Source organism: Suncus etruscus, chromosome 15 (genome assembly GCF_024139225.1).
Source record: "Suncus etruscus isolate mSunEtr1 chromosome 15, mSunEtr1.pri.cur, whole genome shotgun sequence".
NCBI classification, from domain to species: domain Eukaryota; kingdom Metazoa; phylum Chordata; class Mammalia; order Eulipotyphla; family Soricidae; genus Suncus; species Suncus etruscus.
In genome coordinates this window covers 88,564,666-88,583,114 of record NC_064862.1, presented here as the reverse complement: position 1 = coordinate 88,583,114, position 18,449 = coordinate 88,564,666, and the positions used below count along the sequence as shown (strand labels likewise).

At 54.0% G+C, this 18,449-nt stretch overlaps 1 protein-coding gene, 1 long non-coding RNA gene and 1 other non-coding gene across 3 annotated transcripts in view; 1 reads left to right on the top strand and 2 right to left on the bottom strand.

The window, feature by feature from the left end:
* Window positions 1-4,110: 4,110 nt before the first annotated feature.
* EEF2 (eukaryotic translation elongation factor 2) lies at window positions 4,111-9,888 on the bottom strand. Its single transcript, XM_049787971.1, has 15 exons — window positions 9,756-9,888; window positions 8,614-8,828; window positions 7,820-8,001; window positions 7,528-7,739; window positions 7,136-7,314; window positions 6,924-7,029; window positions 6,660-6,773; window positions 6,436-6,574; window positions 6,160-6,355; window positions 5,757-6,015; window positions 5,553-5,660; window positions 5,098-5,451; window positions 4,830-5,012; window positions 4,622-4,754; window positions 4,111-4,528 (listed from the first exon to the last, which is right to left on the bottom strand). The coding sequence occupies exons 1-15, from the start codon at window positions 9,756-9,758 to the stop codon at window positions 4,335-4,337; spliced, it is 2,577 nt and encodes an 858-aa protein (XP_049643928.1). The 5' UTR covers window positions 9,759-9,888; the 3' UTR covers window positions 4,111-4,334.
* On the bottom strand, window positions 7,406-7,472 carry LOC126031423 (small nucleolar RNA SNORD37). Its single transcript, XR_007503299.1, has one exon. It is a non-coding gene; the product is annotated as a small nucleolar RNA SNORD37 (small nucleolar RNA).
* Window positions 9,889-12,565: 2,677 nt separating the features above from the next.
* The window catches only part of LOC126029691 (uncharacterized), a 126,240-nt gene continuing 120,356 nt past the window's right edge, over window positions 12,566-18,449 (top strand). The window contains exon 1 of the long non-coding RNA XR_007503036.1: window positions 12,566-12,600. This is a non-coding gene — a long non-coding RNA (uncharacterized LOC126029691). The remainder of the gene's footprint in view (window positions 12,601-18,449) is intronic.

Sequence of the window (18,449 nt, the reverse complement as noted above, 5' to 3'; positions counted from 1 at the left end):
ATTTGGGGTGTCCCCCTACTACTCCTCTGCACGACCCCCTAAAGAGCAGCTCCCGCTCCACCCACCAGCCTCCGGTCGAAGCCCTCCGGCTGCAGCCGCTGCTGGATGGACCCGACTCCCCGGCCCCGGCCCGACTCTGCGGGGATTCGGCCGCCGGGAAGGATCGAGCAACGTAGAAGACGTCACCTCGAAAGTCGGTCCCGCCCCGAGACCCGAAGCCCATCGCCCATTGGCCAGAGTGCCCGTCACTCATGAATCCCCGCCCGCCCCTCTTTAAAAGCCATTCGTCTATTGGCTGCTGGGCAACTGACTCGAACCTGATTGGCTGTCCGGGACATCGGAAGGCTGGACTTCCGGCCAGTGGGCCACCCCCTGGAGTTTCTTTGGGTACTAAGGCCTCCGAAGCTGCCAAGCCGGGCCTGCACCCCTCTACCTTTCCCTGGCATGAGATCGTGCACCTAAGACCCGGTTTTGGTGCTGCAGAGCTGCTCCCAGGGGACACCCCGTCCTCCACCTAATGTTTTCCTTGTGCAATGCCTTGACAATGGGTTGTTGTCATTCGTACCTGCAGATTATTTGCTGCTTATTGGAGGATGAATATTAGCTAGTATTGACTGAGCTTCAGTCTGTCCAACAGCCTCTACAAGTAAAATTGGAGGACTCCTCCCTCGCTCCTCCCCAGACTCGGAGATGTTCATTCCGAAGCCAGTGCTGGGTTAGTGCAGCCACAAAATGGATCAGTGTTTGCCAACGGCTCTTACCTTCTCTCCTGGCAGCCACCACCCCTGGATCTTGACTCAGACGTTTCTCGGTAGCCCCATTTATCTTACCGCGGTCCTGATAGGGCCTTACACCTCAGCCCAAGCCGGACACCCCTCTTCTTGGTGTGAAGTTGGAACATCCCTGACTAGTTGCATCTGAGACCTTGGGCTCACTGCAGCAACCTAGCCGACTAGTCCCCTGAGCACCGCCATGAGGGCCCTTCAGACCACCACTCACCCCTATCTTACATATTGTCTTCAGTTCATGCATTAAAAGTACCCAGGAAGGGGGGCCGGGCGGTGGCGCTCGAGGTAAGGTGCCTGCCTTACCTGCGCTAGCCTAGGAGACGGACCGCGGTTCGATCCCCCGGCGTCCCATATGGTCCCCCAAGCCAGGAGCGACTTCTGAGCGCATAGCCAGGAGTAACCCCTGAGCGTCACCGGGTGTGGCCCAAAAAAAAAAAAAAAAAAAAAAAAAAGTTTAAAAAAAAAAAAAGTACCCAGGAAGGGGCCGGGCGGTGGCGCTAAAGGTAAGGTGCCTGACTTGCCTGCGCTAGCCTTGGACGGACCGCGGTTCGATCCCCCGGTGTCCCATATGGTCCCCCAAGCCAGGAGCGACTTCTGAGCACATAGCCAGGAGTAACCCCTGAGCGTCACAGGGTGTGGCCCAAAAACCAAAAAAAAAAAAGTACCCAGGGGCAATTTTCACAAATATACTTGCTACTGAACTTTTTCTTCTTTTTCCTTCTATTCCATTTTATTTAGCTTCCTATTTTCTTTTTTGTTGTTTTTGGTCACACCCAGCAGCGCTCAGGGGTCACTCCGGCAGGTTCAGGAGACCATATGGGATGCCGGGATTCGAACCACCGTCCTGCACGCAAGGCAAATGCCCTACCTCCATGCTATCTCTCTGGCCCTTTTTTGGTTGTTTTGTTTTGGGGTCACACCCGACAGCGCTCAGGGGTTACTCCTGGCTCTACGCTCAGAAATCGCTCCTGGCAGGCTCAGGGTACTATATGGGATGCCGGGATTTATATCACCATCCTTCTGCATGCAAGGTAAACACCTTGCCTCCATGCTACCTCTCCGGCCCCAATTTTCTATTTTTTTAAATAACTTTGCTTTCCCTTGTCTTGAAACAAATGTTATGTCAACTATGTGATGCAGTCTTTTAACATTTTTCTAAAAAAAATAGTACCCAAAAGCATTGCTAGGGGTCGCGCTAGAGCAAAGCCCAGTATAGCCTGAGCATTCCGGGGTGAGACCAAATAATTCTCCAAGTACCTAAAGAGGAAAATAAACCTGGCCAATGTATGTAGACCTACTGCTTAATATGTGTGGGGCTGTTTGATCCCCAGCACTCTCTGGCCACCTGAAAACTGGCCCCGAGATAGTTCTAGAACAGTGAGACTCACACTACTGAGGGTAGCAGCCTTCTCTACTCCACTGTTAGGTGTAGCCCCTATAAAAAATGATTAAGCAAAAAAGTGAAAAACACTCGTTTATTTTTGGGACATGTCCAGCAATGTTCAGGGGTGCAAGGGTTAGAACCCTGGCCCACCACATCAAGGCACATGCCCTAGCCTTGTATTGTTGCTCATATATAATTTGCCCATGGCCTCAGAGGCCAGCCCCTGAAGTGAAGTGTGAAGGTAGCAAAAGTACCGATAGGGGGCCAGAGAGATAACAGCGGCGTTTGCCTTGCAAGCAGCGGACCCAGGACCTAAGGTGGTTGGGTGGTTGGTTCAAATCCCGATGTCCCATATGGTCCTCATGCCTGCCAGGAGCTATTTCTGAGAACAGCTGGGTGTGGCCCAAAAACAAAAAAAAGAAAAAAAAGTACCAATAGTCAATAGAAAATGAGGCAGGAAAATGCCTCAAAAGGCAGTGCTTTTACACCACTGCCTGCACTCATGTCCTCCAAGCTCCAGGGAGGCCCCTTGGCACACCAGTGGGGGTGTCCACCCACTTCCCCAAATACTTTTCTCCCAGCTTAGACACCATCCAGTAGTTTGTACTACCTGTAAAAATAAAACTATTCACAAGTTAAAAGATTTACTTAATTCAGCAAAGTTTACTTCCAGGCCAATACGACTCAAAATACACCCAAGCTCCTGGGGTTGCAAAAAGTAAATGCACAAGGGGCGTAAGGGGGAGTGGAAAGGAATAGGAATAAGGGATCTTTTTGGTTGGTTATCATGACCGAGTCACCAGAAGCTGGAGCGATAGCAGAGGGAAGATGGCTGTGGCTGACTCAGGTTCAATCACATATGGTTCCCTCAACCCCACCAGTGACTCCAAGCACTACCAGGTGACCCAGAAAAAAAATAATTCAAAACTAAATGATGTGCCAAGTGAGAAGTGGGGAGAGAGAAACCTTGGGTAAAGGGGAAAGAGGGCAAGGGCAAAATGCCTGTGCTGGTAGTTGGGAGCAAACCATGATACTTAAATACTTAACAGGGATAATACACTTTGGGGTCTGCTCAAGATCTAGTTCTAGCTGTACCCAACAGCCATTCCTAACAGTCCTCAAGGGACCCTAGGGATTCCAGGGCTTCTTCCCAGTATTGGCAGCATGCAAAGCCAGCACCTTCACCGAACCCATCCTCTCCAGCACGAAGACTGACAAGTCAAAATCCTTCTCGGCTCCATTCTTGGTATTTTGTCCTCAGTAACCCAAGCATTGCTGGGTCATCTCAGAACAAACTGCAACCCCCCCTCCCTAGTATCTTCAGTCAAGATGGACATTATTGGGAGCAAGGCCCCCAAATGATGCCAGTGGGCATGCGTTCTGCAGGTTTTCAGCTCTGCCACGTTTCCCAGAGAGCAACTCAGTTATGACCCTCAAAACCAAATGGGAAGTACGGGGAATCCAGTCGTGTTTGCTTTGTAAGCTGTGAAGCCCTCAGCCCTGCCCAAAAGCTAGACCCAGAATTGAGCACATGGAGTGTGGTCCCCTCCCCCAAACACGCCTTTTGCCCACACTAAGATGCTGAGCCTGCAGCAGTGAAGAGCAACAGACCACACTCACTCATGGGGACCTCCAGGCCACTAGGAAGACGCCAGGCTCCCAGGCTCATCACCCCATCACTAGGGCCTGAAACAAACACTCTGGGGCAGCCACCCCCATTTTGAGTCCCTGGGACCCCAGCACCATCCAGCTGTGATTCTGGAACTCTCAGATGCAAGTCTCCTCCACTTAAGCCCCAGGGGAGAATGGCCCCAGAGGAACAGTATGCAGACTGAACCCCAATGCAAGGAAGGGCTGGTCACTGTCAGTTTATTCCCGGCCCCGCCGGAACACTGTCCCCACCCAGGGAGGGTCCAGGCCAGTCACCCAAGGCAACCAACCGCTTAATGCGTTTATTCTAGTTTTGGACATTTGTTTCCCTCTGAAATGAGAAAAAAACAGGAGTGGGGTGTCCCGCCCACCCCCCCAGGCCAGTCAGTCCCAGCTGCGAGGGCGTTTGTGCGTCCGAAATCCTGAAATAAATATCGAGAGCCGGCGCGAGGGTTGGGGAGCAGCCGCGCTGTGGCAGTCGGGCCAGGGTGGCAGGGTGCGGAGCTGGCGGCTCACAGCTTGTCCAGGAAGTTGTCCAGGGCAGGGATCCCCTCCTTGAGGCCTTTGCGCTTGCGTGTCTCGGCCACCACCTGGCTGGGGCGGCTGCTGTTGTCGAAGGGGTCGCCGGGCAGGATCTGCCAGTGGTCGAAGACACACTGGGGGAAGGCCTGGCCACCCGTGTTGGAGCGCAAGTCAGCTGTGAAGCCTGAGAAACAGGAGAGTGGGGTGAGGTCAGGATGGGTCAGGGCACCCCAGAGCCCAGCCCAGGCGCCCTGACTGCATCCCAACCGGCACTCACCAAAAGACTCGTTGACAGGCAGGTATGCCTTCACCACGAACATGGGGGTGCCAGCCACCTGGGCCTCCTCAAAGACGTGGCCTCGCTTCCTATTGAGTACCCCGTAGATGCCTCCGACCACCTGTTCTGGACACTGCAGAGGGGAAGATGGTGAGCAACAGAACCAGGCACCAGACTAACACACACAGGGTAGGCCAGGGGTTCCTACCTGGATCTCCACCAGGTAAATGGGCTCCATGAGGCGGGGCTGCGCAGTGAGCACACTGGCATACAGGCAGCGCCGGGCTGTGGGGATGATCTGGCCACCCCCACGGTGGATGGCATCAGCATGGAGAGTCACATCGTGCACGTCGAAGCGCACACCCCTCATGTTCTCCTCGCAAAGTGCTCCCTGCGGACAAAGAACAGTAGCTCTAGTGCTCACGCGGACCAGATTGGCTCTCCCCTCCCCATGGGCCCCATGGCAGTCTGCTCACCTCCTTGGTGGCCCACTGGAAGCCGGCCACTACGCTGTCCTTGATCTCGTTGAGGTACTGCACACCCTTGGTGATGTCAGTGAGGATGTTGGGGCCAGTGCCGTCGGGCCCGAAGCACCAGATCTTGCGGGCCTCGGCCACGTCCCACTCGTACTTCTCGGCCAGGTAGCGCGCCCGCTGCTTGAGTTCCTGACGCGCAGATACCTCACCCTTGTCGATGTCCTCGGCCAGGCCGTCGGGGAAGGGTCGCGCCTTCATGTACAGCCGGTTGTGCTTGTTGGGGGACTTGGACAGGCACAGCACGTTCGACTCCTCGCTCACCGTCTCCCGGTAAGACACCACGGGGTCCGATTTCTGCAGTGGTGGGACAGGAGGAGGCATTGTGAGGGGGGGAGCATGAGGGTGGAGACAAGGCGACTAGGGGGAACCCCCAAGTCACATCCCCAGGATCCCACCTTGATGGGGATGCAGGCATGGTCCTCCTCCAGGTCCTTCAGGCAGATCTCCAGGTGCAGCTCACCGGCGCCCGCGATGATGTGTTCCCCAGACTCCTCAATGATGCACTGCATGGGGGTCAGGGGGACACAATCCACCAATATGTGAGCTCATCACTTTCCAACCATCCCCCCCATAAAGGGCTTTCCTGGCGCCCTACCCACCTGCACCATAGGGTCCGACTTGGCCAACCGCTTCAGGCCCTCCACCAGCTTGGGCAGGTCAGCGGGGTTCTTGGCCTCCACAGCCACACGCACTACGGGGCTGACGCTGAACTTCATGACACGCATGTTGTGCGCATGCTCGAAGGTGGTGATGGTGCCCGTCTTCACCAGGAACTGGTCCACACCCACCAGCCCCACGATGTTCCCGCACGGCACGTCTTCAATGGGCTCCACGTAGCGGCCCATCATCAGGATCGTCCTGGACAACAGGCACAGACAGCGCTGAGCATTGAGCTCCGGGGACCACAACATGGGGTGACTCCACACTACTCACTACAACCCCAATTCCCACCCATCATCAACCACAGAGGCAACGGGTGCCCAGCAGACTGGGGGGCCTCACCTCTGGATGGGTTTAAGGTACAGGTCCTCTTTCTTCCCAGGGGTGTAGTTGGGCCCCATGATGCGGACCTTGAGGCCGGTGGACACCAGCCCTGAGAAGACGCGGCCGAAGGCGTAGAAGCGGCCCTTGTCGGAGGTGGGCACCATCTTGGAGATGTACATCATCAGGGGCCCCTTGGGGTCACAGCTCTTGATGCCTGCAGGGCCAGAGGGCCAGTGAGGAGGCGGCCTTTGCCCAGCCGCCTTGCCCACGCCCCAGCTCTCGTGTCACCCCTACCCATGGCAGCCTCGTCGTCGGGGGGCCCCTCGTATAGCAGCTCGCAGCGGTACTTCTGGGCGGTGACAGGTGAGGGCAGGTGGATAGTGATCATCTGCAGCAGCGCGTCCCCAGCGGGCAGCCAGCGGCGCATCACAGCCTATAGGAGGCGGCAGGCGGCATCAGCATCTGCTCTAGGCCAGTACCTAGACCTGAGCCAGCACCCACTTTGGCTCGGAACCCACCTTGAGCAGAGGCTTGCCCTCCTTGTCCTTGTCTTCGCTGTCCAGCTTAATATCCAGTTTCTCGATCAACTTGGCTGTCTCCTCCTTCTTGAAGTTCATGATGGCATCGAATACCTGGGGGGGGGGGGGCAGGGCCATGTGAGAAGGGGCAGGTAGAGTCCTGCCCAGTGGGGACTTGGGTGCCACTCACCCTAGGGAAGCAGGGACCCTGGGGCAGAAAGAACATGGAACCTTGCCTCCCAGAGCCCCCACCACATGCCTCACCTTAAAGATGGGGTCCAGGATGAGCTGGCAGAAGGTCCGGGGCAGTTTCTTGCCATCAGGGCTGGTGGCCGATTTGCTGAATTTGCCATTGGCAGGATCAAAGTACCTAGAGGAACAGACGAGGCGGGCAGGTGAGGGGGGTTGGGCTAGGGGCTGCTGAGGACGGGGGCCGTGCCACCAGATGCCACAGGCAGACCAGATCCCCTACTCACCGGTCACCCCACAGCTTCTTCATCATGTCCTCCACTTTCTTGGCCCGCTCCGCAGGCCCCAGCTGGCCCTCGCCCTTGGCGGCAAATTTGGCCACATACATCTCGGCAAACTGCTTGAGGGTGAAGGCCCAGCCATGGAGACCTGAGCCAAAGCCCACGGTGCCGAGGACTGGGTCAATCTGTAGGAAAGAAGCCAGAGAGGTGAGGCGAGGATCCCTAGGGGAGGTGAGGGGGACCAAAAGCCATAGGCATGCAGGCCAGGTGCTGTGTCCTCAGAATCTGCGTTTCTTCAAAGTAACATTCAGGTCAAAGTGAAGAAATTCGAGTCATCACAGGCAGTAAGAAAGTGGCAGCAGCGGGGGCAGGTGGGAACAGTCTGGGGGTCCACGTACCATGATGTTGCCCATGGGGCCGCTCTCGCCTTCGCCGTAGGTGGAGATGATGACGTTCACGTTCTCCACAATGCGCTGGAACGTCTGGTACAGCTCCTCAGGCTCTAGCTGCAGCTCCAGCAGCGCACGGTCCATCTTGTTCATCATCAGCACCGGCTTGATGCGCTCAGCAATGGCCTGACGCAGCACCGTCTCCGTCTGCACACACACACCTGCAAGGGTGGGCCTGTTAGCAGGGAAGTGGGCCAGTCAGTGCAGGTCCCCCCACTGCAGCCCACCCACCTATGCCTACCTGACACGCAGTCCACCACCACCAGGGCACCGTCTGTGACTCGCAGCGCGGCCGTGACCTCGGACGAAAAGTCTACGTGGCCTGGGGAGTCGATGAGGTTGATGAGGAAGCCGGAGCCGTCTTTGCTCTGCTTGATGAAGTTCAGATCATTCTCGGACAGCTCGTAGAAGAGCGAGATGGCCCTGCAGGGAGGCGGGTAACAGAGACCCTCAGCTGGGCTTTCAGAGATGCCCCACATCTGGGGGCCACTCTGCACTTCCTAGCCTCAGGCAAGCAGACAAAAGTAGAGAAAAGCAGACAAAAGCCCAGCACCTGGCTCAGGTGATTGCGACAGACGCCAGAAGAAGGTTGGCAGTGGACACAAGCCAGGTAGGTGCCTGGCGTGACTCACCCCATCTCCCTATGAAGCCGCTACACTGCCATCATGGTCAACCTTTTAGGTACCGACCAGCACTGGCTGGCTGGTGCCCTATCAGATACCCCTCACAGGCCCAGGTACCCACCACCCTTTGTCTCCCCTGACTTCCACATCCCACTCCTAGAGCCCTGCAAAGAAAGGAGAGGCCCCCCCCATAATCACTACTCTAGATTCCAAAACAGATGCCCCCGCACTGACCCAAGGTGTCAAACCCAACTCTGAACGTACCAGGCTGCTGTCTGCCCCCCTCCATTTCAGCCAGGACTAAGCCAGAAACATTAACCACAACCCACACACATACACACACCCTTTAGGGCAGCGAAATCCGGGAGCCCCCATGACCCCCCCCCCAGGTAGACCCCTGCCCCCCACTCACGTGGACTTGATGGTGATGCAGCGCTCCTGTTCGTCCTTGCGGGTGTCGGTGAAGCGGGTCTCACCGGCGCGGGCCGACGCGATGATGCCAGCCTTGCACACCAAGGAGTCGGTCAGCGTGGACTTGCCGTGGTCCACGTGGGCAATGACGGACATGTTCCGAATGTTGGCCTTCTTGTCCATGATGGCCCGGATCTGGTCTACCGTGAAGTTCACCTGACATGGAGGGGAACGCGGAGGAAAAACAGCAGATGAGAAGTGGGGTGGGGGGGCCAGTGATCAGTCATGACAAGCCAGATCCAGGAATCAGGCTTGGCACCCAGAAACTCATGATGGATCGATCGGGCACCGCGGGGAAAGGGGAAGGAAGGAGGTCAGCTCGCTGGCAGTCTAACACCCCCGCACCCCGACACCCCATCCACAATCCAAACTGCTGGAGGGAACAGGAAACAGCAGGGCCCTATGAGAAATGACAGCTCGAGTCTGGGGGGGCGCATAGCCCCGAGATGGGGTTCCCCGAATGATCGGTCGTGAAGGGGCATGGGACGCCCCCCTCCACAACCCGCCCCATCGGTCCCCAAACCCTTTTCCCAACCAAGTCAAGGTCAGCAGACTGCGAGGTGGGCCAGGACCCTCCCTCGCCTCCAGCCCCAGGGGGACGGGGAGTCGGGCAAGTTGGCTGGCAGAGCCCCAAGGAGCCATCGCAGGGCGCCACGCGTCCCGCAAGGCGCAGGAAGGGCAAAGGGCGAGGTCCCCGCTGCTGCAGCATCAGGTGCACCGCCCGGACCCGGGTTCGAATCCGGCCCTCCCTCCGGGCCCTGCGTGTCTCTGGGCAGCTCGCGGGTTACATAAGGCAGCTCGGGAGGGCCCCCCTGCTCCGCGCTGCCACATCAGCAGCTGCACCGCCTGCGATCTGGGGCCCCGCCTGCCACCCCACCCGGCCCGCAGAAGCGCCCGGGCAGCGTCCCCGGAAGCGCCCAAGGCGCGCCCGACAAGACATGGCGGCGGGCCCCGGAGCCCCGGGCCCCATAATGGCTCCTGCTCGGGGGGCGAGGGGCGGTCCCAGCGCCCCGACTCCGGCAGCTCCGGCCCCACCAAGGTCCGGCCGCCGGGGCCGGGGCCCAGCCGGGCGGCGTCGCTTACCATGGTGGCGGATGGCGATGGATTCTCCTCCCAGGTAGATCCGAGCAAAGGCGAGTCGCGCCGACGATGGCGGCGACGACGGCGGAAGAGAACGCTGACGTCAACACCCGCCCTTTTATAGGCCGACGCCGGTTGGGCGGGTCATCGGCGCGCGCGGCGGGAGGCGGGGCCGTGCGACGCCGCGCGCAGGCGCAGAAGCCAGCCCCGGGCTTAACCCCTGAGGCGCCGGCGCTGGCTGCCCTTGGGATTCCCGGCTTCTTCCAGGATTCTGTGTTCCCCCCCTCACCCCAGGCCCTCGGGCGGTGATCGGCCCCCAGCAGCGTGTTCATCTCTCGGATGCGATCTTCCTTCCACCGCAGTCTAACCTCTATTGCTATCTGAGCAATAGCAACTAGAGGAGTTTGCTTGCGCAACAGCAGGAATTTTTCTGTTGAGAGTCCAAAGGGTCTGTGCATTTTTGCACTCCTTTTGCAATATTGCAAAAAAAATAAATAAAAAAAAACTATACCATGGGGACCGGTGTCGAAGGCTCTGGAAGAAGAGCATTGTGGTTTTGCAACCACTTGCCTAAAATCATTTCCAAGAGAGAAGCATTTATTTTAGGACAGACATCCGAAGTGCATTCATATACCCCCCCCTCCACACACACACACACACACACACACACACACACACACACACACACACACACACACACAGACTGTCTTTCTGCACCTATCCAACTCAACTTCTTACATCTCCTGACCCAGGTATCTTCTGGGCCATCTGTTTTCCAGTTTCCCCCATCTGTTAACACTGGGGTGATCAGCATTACCTCACTGGGGGGAAAGTAAAATTAAATGCATGTTAAAAGATTAGTTTAGGCTGCCATCCAGCTCTAGAGCTCTTTTAAGTAGCTCCTTTTTCTGCTCCTAAAATGCTTGTTTCAAGGGGGCTGGAGCTATGGGACTGCAGGGCGGCACCTGCCAATAGGATCCAATTCAGCTCATATTCCCTTTAGGTGCCCCCAAGCACCACCAGAAATAATTCCTGAGCACAGAGCCAGGAGTGAACTCTTGAGCATCACTTGGGGTGTCCAAAAGCAAAACAAATAAACAAACAAGACTCTTGTCGCGCCCTATCTCAGGGTCAGTATTTCTCTGTTCTGCGCAATCTATTGGTCTATTTTCCTTTCCTCTCCAGCGGGCGGCGCAGGAAGACTTTTCACTTTTGTGTCCTAATCTGACCCTAAGAAAAAGTTGTGTTTCCCTTCTTTTTTCTGGAGGGGATGTGATTGTCATCCTGTTTCGGTATCTATATTCTTTATGCAAAGGCCTGTTCAATGCCTAGGACTGAGAACACACCCTAGAAATACTTTTTTTTTTTTTTTTTTGGTTTTTGGGCCACACCCAGCGATGCTCAGGGGTTACTCCTGGCTGTCTGCTCAGAAATAGCTCCTGGCAGGCACGGGGGACCATATGGGACACCGGGATTCGAACCAACCACCTTTGGTCCTGGATCGGCTGCTTGCAAGGCAAACGCCACTGTGCTATCTCTCCGGGCCCTAGAAATACTTCTTGCATCGATGTAGGACCAAATCAGTGCAGATAAAACCACTGCAGACCATTTTGTTCCTAAAATGAGTCTTGACCCAAAGCAAAGAGGATGCGGTGCCTTTCTGGGATCTCCAGGGGAAAAGTGGATTATCGGAATTTTGAGTGACAGATAAGAGATACAGATTCATATCTGGACTCCACCCTACTTACTTCCTTTTCTGCAAATATTACGTGCATTTTGCTTCTTGTAACGCATTGGCACGGCCTTGACTTCATGCCATTCAAGCCCGAGAGATGACCAGCTCGGGTTTAACCTAAGGGGGGAAATTAAGGCAAGCACTAACTGCTCTATGAATAGATCCCCTAGAAAGGATTGAAACTCGGAAACACAGAGGGAAGGGCAGTCGATGGCTACCAAATGGACACCTGATTTTGAGCCACACGTTTTTGTAAATGTCATGATGCAAATTTAGGCGTCATTGGGGGGGGGGTCCCTCTATACACACCCCAATCTAGTTATCCAACTTTTCACTCTTCACTTTAATTCTAAGTCTTTAACTGCACTGAACACCTCTTGGATACTCAACATTACATCCTGGTCAACTGGGGACATTGCAAATATAGACAAAAAAAAAAGTCAAGATTTTCATGGCAGTCTTAGCTATCGACTTATGGGGAGAGGGAAATTCTCATTAATAATTGTAGGGTTAAGAAAGTGAGGGGACAAAGAGGGGGGATGTTAAGAGCAATAATGAGATTCCTGCCCTATGATCACCCCTACTCTCCAAACTTACTCCTTCTTCCCTCCCCAGCCATGTCAAGGTCCTGCAGGAACAAACACACGCGGGGGAGTTAAAGGACGAGGAATAACACGGGAGGAGGGTAAAAAAAAAAATTTCACCCCTGCAGGGAGGCTCCGCGGCGCATGCGCCCACTGCGGCGCCGGGAGGCCGGGTGCGGACAGCGGCTCCTGCTGGCCGGCGGCCGCCACTGCACCCAACGTCCCTACTATGCTGCTAGACTTGTTAAAGACTCCCTCCAGCGCCTGACATTCCAGTTAGAGGCCCGAGAATGCACACCCTGCCTTGCACGCGTCTGACCAGGTTCGATCCCTGGCATCCCACACGGTTCTCTGAGTTCCGCTAGGGGTTATTACTAATTGCAGAACCACGAGTAAGCGCTGAGCACCGCCAGGTGTAGCCTCTTCCAACATTAAAAATAATTAAATGGGGGCCGGGCGGTGGCGCTGGAGGTAAGGTGCCTGCCTTGCCTGCGCTAGCCTAGGACGGACCACGGTTCGATCCCCCGGCGTCCCATATGGTTCCCCAAGAAGCCAGGAGCAACTTCTGAGCTCATAGCCAGGAGTAACCCCTGAGCGTCACAGGGTGTGGCCCAAAAACCAAAAAAAAAAAAAAAAATTAAATTAGGGGCCAAGCGATAGCACAGTAGTTAGGCTTGCACGCGAACAACACAGGATGGACCCCGGTTCGAATCCCGGCATCCCATATGGTCCCCTGAGCCTGCAGGGAGTGACTTCTGAGAGCAGAGCCAGGAATAATTTCTGAGTGTTGCTGGGTATGACCCAAAAACCAGAATAATAATAACAATAATAACAAGAATAATAATAATAATTAAAGAGTTGGAGGCTGGAGCAATAGCATAATAGGTAGGGCATTTGCCTTGTACGCAGCCACCTCAGGTTCGATCCCCGGCATCCCATATGGTCCCCAGAGCCTGCCAAAAGCGATTTCCAACCACAGAGCCAGGAGTGACCCTCTGTGGCCAAATAAATAAATAAATAAGATAAAATAAAGAGTTGGGACTGGAGCAATAGTACAGCAAGGAGGGCATTTGCCTTGCATGCATCAATCAACCTGGGTTTGATCCCCAGAATCTAACAGGGTCACCCAAGCCTACTGGGAGTGATTGTTGAGTGCAGAGCCAGGAATAACCCCTAAGTACCGCCTGCTGTGGTTCAAACACTTAAAAAAATATAAAAGAACATTTAACATAAAAAGACTGAGCTCAGAGCAGTTAGTTCATTTGCTCAAAGGCACACACACACACACACACACACACACACACACACACACACAGATAGGGTTTATGATCTCTCAGACTTCCAAAAGAAAGGCCCTTGAGGCCAGAGAGATATTACAGTGGGGAAGGCATTTTCCTTGCTCATAGTCCACCTGGGTTCAATCTTCAGCATCCATATGGTCCTCTGAGCACTGTAAGGAGTAACTCCTGAGTGCAGAAACAGGAGTAAGTTGGAAGTACCTCCAGTATGCCCCCCCTCCAAAAAAAGCAGCTCATTCCACCATCTCCACCTCAGAAATAATATGACACTCTGGGGTCAGAGAGATAGCACAGTGGGTTAGGCTCTTGCATTGTAAGTGCCAACTACTAGGGTTAGAGCCCCAGCACCCCATAGGGTCCTGAGCTTAGGAGTGGGAGTAAACCCTGAGCACTGCTAGGTGTGAGAAAGGAAGGAAGGAAGGAAGGAAGGAAGGAAGGAAGGAAGGAAGGAAGGAAGGAAGGAAGGAAGGAAGGAAGGAAGGAAGGAAGGAAGGAGAGGAAGGAAGGAAGGAAGGAAGGAGGAAAGAGAGGGAAGGGGGAAGGAAGAGAGGGAAGAAAGGAAGGAAGGAAGAGAGGGAAGGAAGGAAGGAAGAAAGGGGAGGAAGGAAGGAAGGGGAGGAAGGAAGAAAGGAAGGGGAGGAAAGAAGGAAGAGAAGGGAGGGAAGGAAGGAAGAGAAGGGAGGGAAGGAAGGAAGGAAGGGAGGGAAGTAGGGAGGGGAGGAAGGAAGGAGAGGAAGAAAGGAAGGAAGGGGAGGAAGAAAGGAAGGAAGGAAGGGAATGAAGGAAGAAAGGAAGGAAGGGGAGGGAGGAAGGAAGGAAGGAAGGAGGAAAGAGAGGGAAGGGGGAAGGAAGAGAAGGAAGAAAGGAAGGAAGGAAGAGAGGGAAGGAAGAAAGGGGAGGAAGGGGAGGAAGGAAGGCAGAAAGGGAAGGAAGGGGAGAAAGGAAGGAAGGGGAGGAAGGAAGGAAGGAAGGAAGGAAGGAAGGAAGGAAGGAAGGGGAGGAAGGAAGGAAGGAAGGAAGGAAGGAAGGAGGGAGGGAGGGAAGGAAAGAAGGAAGGAAGGAAGGAAGGGGAGGAAGGAAGGAAGGAAGAGAAGGGAGGGAAGGAAGGGAGGGAAGGAAGGAAGGAAGGGAGGGAGGGAGGGAGGGGAGGAAGGAAGGCAGAAAGGGAAGGAAGGGGAGGAAGGAAGGAAGGAAGGGGAGGAAGGAAGGAAGGAAGGGGAGGAAGAAAGGAAGGAAGGGGAGGAAGAAAGGAAGGAAGGAAGGGAATGAAGGAAGAAAGGAAGGAAGGGGAGGGAGGAAGGAAGGAAGGAAGGGAATGAAGGAAGAAAGGAAGGAAGGGGAGGGAGGAAGGAAGGAAGGAAGGAAGGAGGAAAGAGAGGGAAGGGGGAAGGAAGAGAAGGAAGGAAGGAAGAAAGGGGAGGAAGGGGAGGAAGGAAGGCAGAAAGGGAAGGAAGGGGAGGAAGGAAGGAAGGAAGGGGAGGAAGGAAGGAAGGAAGGGGAGGAAGAAAGGAAGGAAGGGGAGGAAGAAAGGAAGGAAGGAAGGGAATGAAGGAAGAAAGGAAGGAAGGGGAGGGAGGAAGGAAGGAAGGAAGGAGGAAAGAGAGGGAAGGGGGAAGGAAGAGAAGGAAGGAAGGAAGAAAGGGGAGGAAGGGGAGGAAGGAAGGCAGAAAGGGAAGGAAGGGGAGGAAGGAAGGAAGGAAGGAAGGGGAGGAAGGAAGGAAGGAAGGAAGGAAGGAAGGAAGGAAGGAAGGAAGGAAGGAAGGAAGGAAGAGAAGGGAGGGAAGGGAGGGAAGGAAGGAAGGAAGGAAGGAAGGAAGGAAGGAAGGAAGGAAGGAAAGAAGGAAGGAAGGAAGGAAGGAAGGAAGGAAGGAAGGAAGGAAGGAAGGAAGGAAGAGAAGGGAGGGAAGGGAGGGAAGGAAGGAAGGAAGGAAGGAGGGAGGGAGGGAAGGAAAGAAGGAAGGAAGGAAGGAAGGAAGGAAGGAAGGAAGGAAGGAAGGAAGGAAGGAAGGAAGGAAGGAGGGAGGGAGGGAAGGAAGGAAGGGGAGGGAGGGAGGGGAGGGAGGAGAGCTGGAGACATAGTACAGGGGTTAAAACACTTGTCTTACCTGCATCTCACCTTGGTTCAAAGCAAAAAAAAAAAAAAAACAAACAACAGAAAATCAGATCGGCCCAGCCGTAGGGCATTTGCCTTGCAAGCAGGCGGCCCAGGACCAATGGGGGTTAGAATCCCGGCATCCCATAAGGTCCCCTGTGCCTGCCAGGAGCGATTTCTGAGTACAGAGCCAGAAGTAACCCTAAGGGCTGCCGGGTGTGGCCCAAAAAGCAAACAATCAAGCAAACAACCAATCTTTTCTGCAGTATAGGACTTGTCTTATATGGCTGCCTGGTTTTTTTTTGTTGTCATATTTAATTTAATCACTGTGAAACCACAATGTGATTCAGGTATGCAAATGTTTCCACAATTCCTTCACCAGGCCCACATCCCTCCCTCAATGCGCCCCCAGTTGCTGCTTACACCACTTTCGACTTTTTTTTTTTTTTTTTTTTTGGTTTTTGGTTTTTGGGCCACACCCGGTGATGCTCAGGGGTTACTCCTGGCTGTCTGCTCAGAAATAGCTCCTGGCAGGCACGGGGGACCATATGGGACATAGGGATTCGAACCAACAACCTTTGGTCCTGGATCGGCTGCTTGCAAGGCAAACACTGCTGTGCTATCTCTCTGGGCCCTACTTTCAACTTAAGCCATCTGGTCTACCTATACAACACACACACACACACACACACACACACACACACACACACGCGCGCACGCGCACGCACGCGCACACACACATGAACTGCCGAAAACTAGTTTAGCTTCAAATGCGCAGGTGGGTTTTAGATGCATCACATCACATTTAGGTGTGATGTGATTTATCTCCCGTGGTGTGATATAGCTGCACAAAATGCATCAGGGCCTGCGGGAAGGAGGTTGTTCCCCTGGGGGAGAAGGGGAATAATCCAGCCTTCCAGGACCAATCTCGTCTCGACCATCTTTGCACCAATCAATATTTCTTTGGAAGTGACAATTTCCAACTACTCCCAGCATCCCGGCATAGCTCGGGAAATTATATTTCCTTTTCCTTTTTCTTTTATTTATTTTGGATCTTGAACCTTACTGGGTGGAGCTTAGGGCTTACTCCTGGCACTGCTGAGTCTTAATTTGGGGAGGGGGGGTTTCACACCCAGCACCGCTTAGGGGTTTCTCCTGGCTCTACTCTCAGAAATCGCTCCTGGCAGGCTTGGGGGACTATATGGGATGCCAAGATTCGAACCACCATCCTTTTGGATGCAAGACAAACGCCCTACCTCCATGCTATCTCTCCGGCCCAAGCGCCTTTATTTTAATAATTGTAGGTACAAGGTCAAGGAGGTGGAGCCTAGAAGCCCATAATTTGCATGCCTCTAAGCACAGAGCCAAAATTTAAGTCTTTTTTTTTTTTTTTTTTCAAAATTTAAGTCTTTTTTTTTTTTTTTTTTGGTTTTTGGGCCACACCCTGTGACGCTCAAAGGTTACTCCTGGCTATGCGCTCAGAAGTTGCTCCTGGCTTCTTGGGGGGACCATATGGGATGCCGGGGGATCGAACCGCGGTCCGTCCTAGGCTAGCGCAGGCAAGGCAGGCACCTTACCTCCAGCGCCACCGCCCGGCCCCCAAAATTTAAGTCTTACGCACAGTCGGATACATGGGTCTCAAGTGATGGTACAGGGAGGAGGGTTCTTGCCTGACATGCTCCCAGGCTTCCAAGCTAAGGTCAATTTCCAGCACCACATATGGCCCAGAGTCCCCCAAGAGTGATCTTGAGTATTTCCAGGTGTGACACTCCCCCAAAAGAGAGAGAAGCCATGTATACACCTTCATGAAAAATACTGTTGCTAAAAATTGCTACCTAACAATGGAGCTGTTGAGGGAAAAAAAATGACCCAGATTTTGCTCAAGATCTTCCACATTTATAAAACCCTTTATAAGCCCTTTATTGAGGCTGGAGCAATAGCAGAGTGGTTGGGTATTTGCCTTACACATGGTCGACCAGGGACGGACCTGGATTCAATCCCTGGCATTCCATATGGTCCCCCGAGTCTGCCAGGAGTGATTTCCCAGCTCAGAACCAGAAGTAACCCTTGAACATCGTCAATGTGGCCCAAAAATCAATACATAAATAAATACATAAATAAAAATAAAAACCCCTTGTAGGGCTGATATTCTACACCCCATTTATCAGGCTGGAGTGATAGCACAGCAGGAAGGGTGTTTGTCTTGCATGTGGCCAACCGGGGTTCAATCCCTTTCATCCCATATGGGGGTGTAGCATATGAAAAAGTTTCCATAAGATGATTCTTGGAATTGTATATAAAAGTGTTTCCTTAGGATTGTTCTGTGACTTTTGCCCCACCTAACCCTTCCAGGTGGGGCGCTGTGGAGTTGGCAATAAATAGCTTGAGGGACAGGAGTGAGGGGTCCTTCTGTGAAAAGCTGCTGGCTGCAGGAGGATTCTCTGGCTCTCCTTGCCCGATCTTTTAAACCCTATCGTTCTTGTCTGTGTGGATTATTACTTGCTGCGGATAAATATTACCAAGGTCTTCCCCCGAAAGGGGACAAGGGGATGGGAAGTAATTTCTCATTCTGGGGACTGTTCTTGGATTCACAAATACCCAGCCAAGATAACGGCGAAGAAACCTTGCATGGGGGGATGCCAGGAGTAATTTTTTGTTTGTTTGTTTGTTTGTTTTTGGGCCACACCCGGCGGTGCTCAGGGCTTACTCCTGGCTGTCTGCTCAGAAATAGCTCCTGGCAGGCACGGGGGACCCTATGGGACACCGGGATTCGAACCAACCACCTTTGGTCCTGGATCGGCTGCTTGCAAGGCAAACGCTGCAGTGCTATCTCTCCAAGCCCTGGAGTAATTTTTTTTTTTTTTTTTTTGGTTTTTGGGCCACACCCAGCTGTGCTCAGCGGTTACTCCTGGCTGTCTGCTCAGAAATAGCTCCTGGCAGGCATGGGGGACCATATGGGACACCGGGATTTGAACCAACCACCTTTGG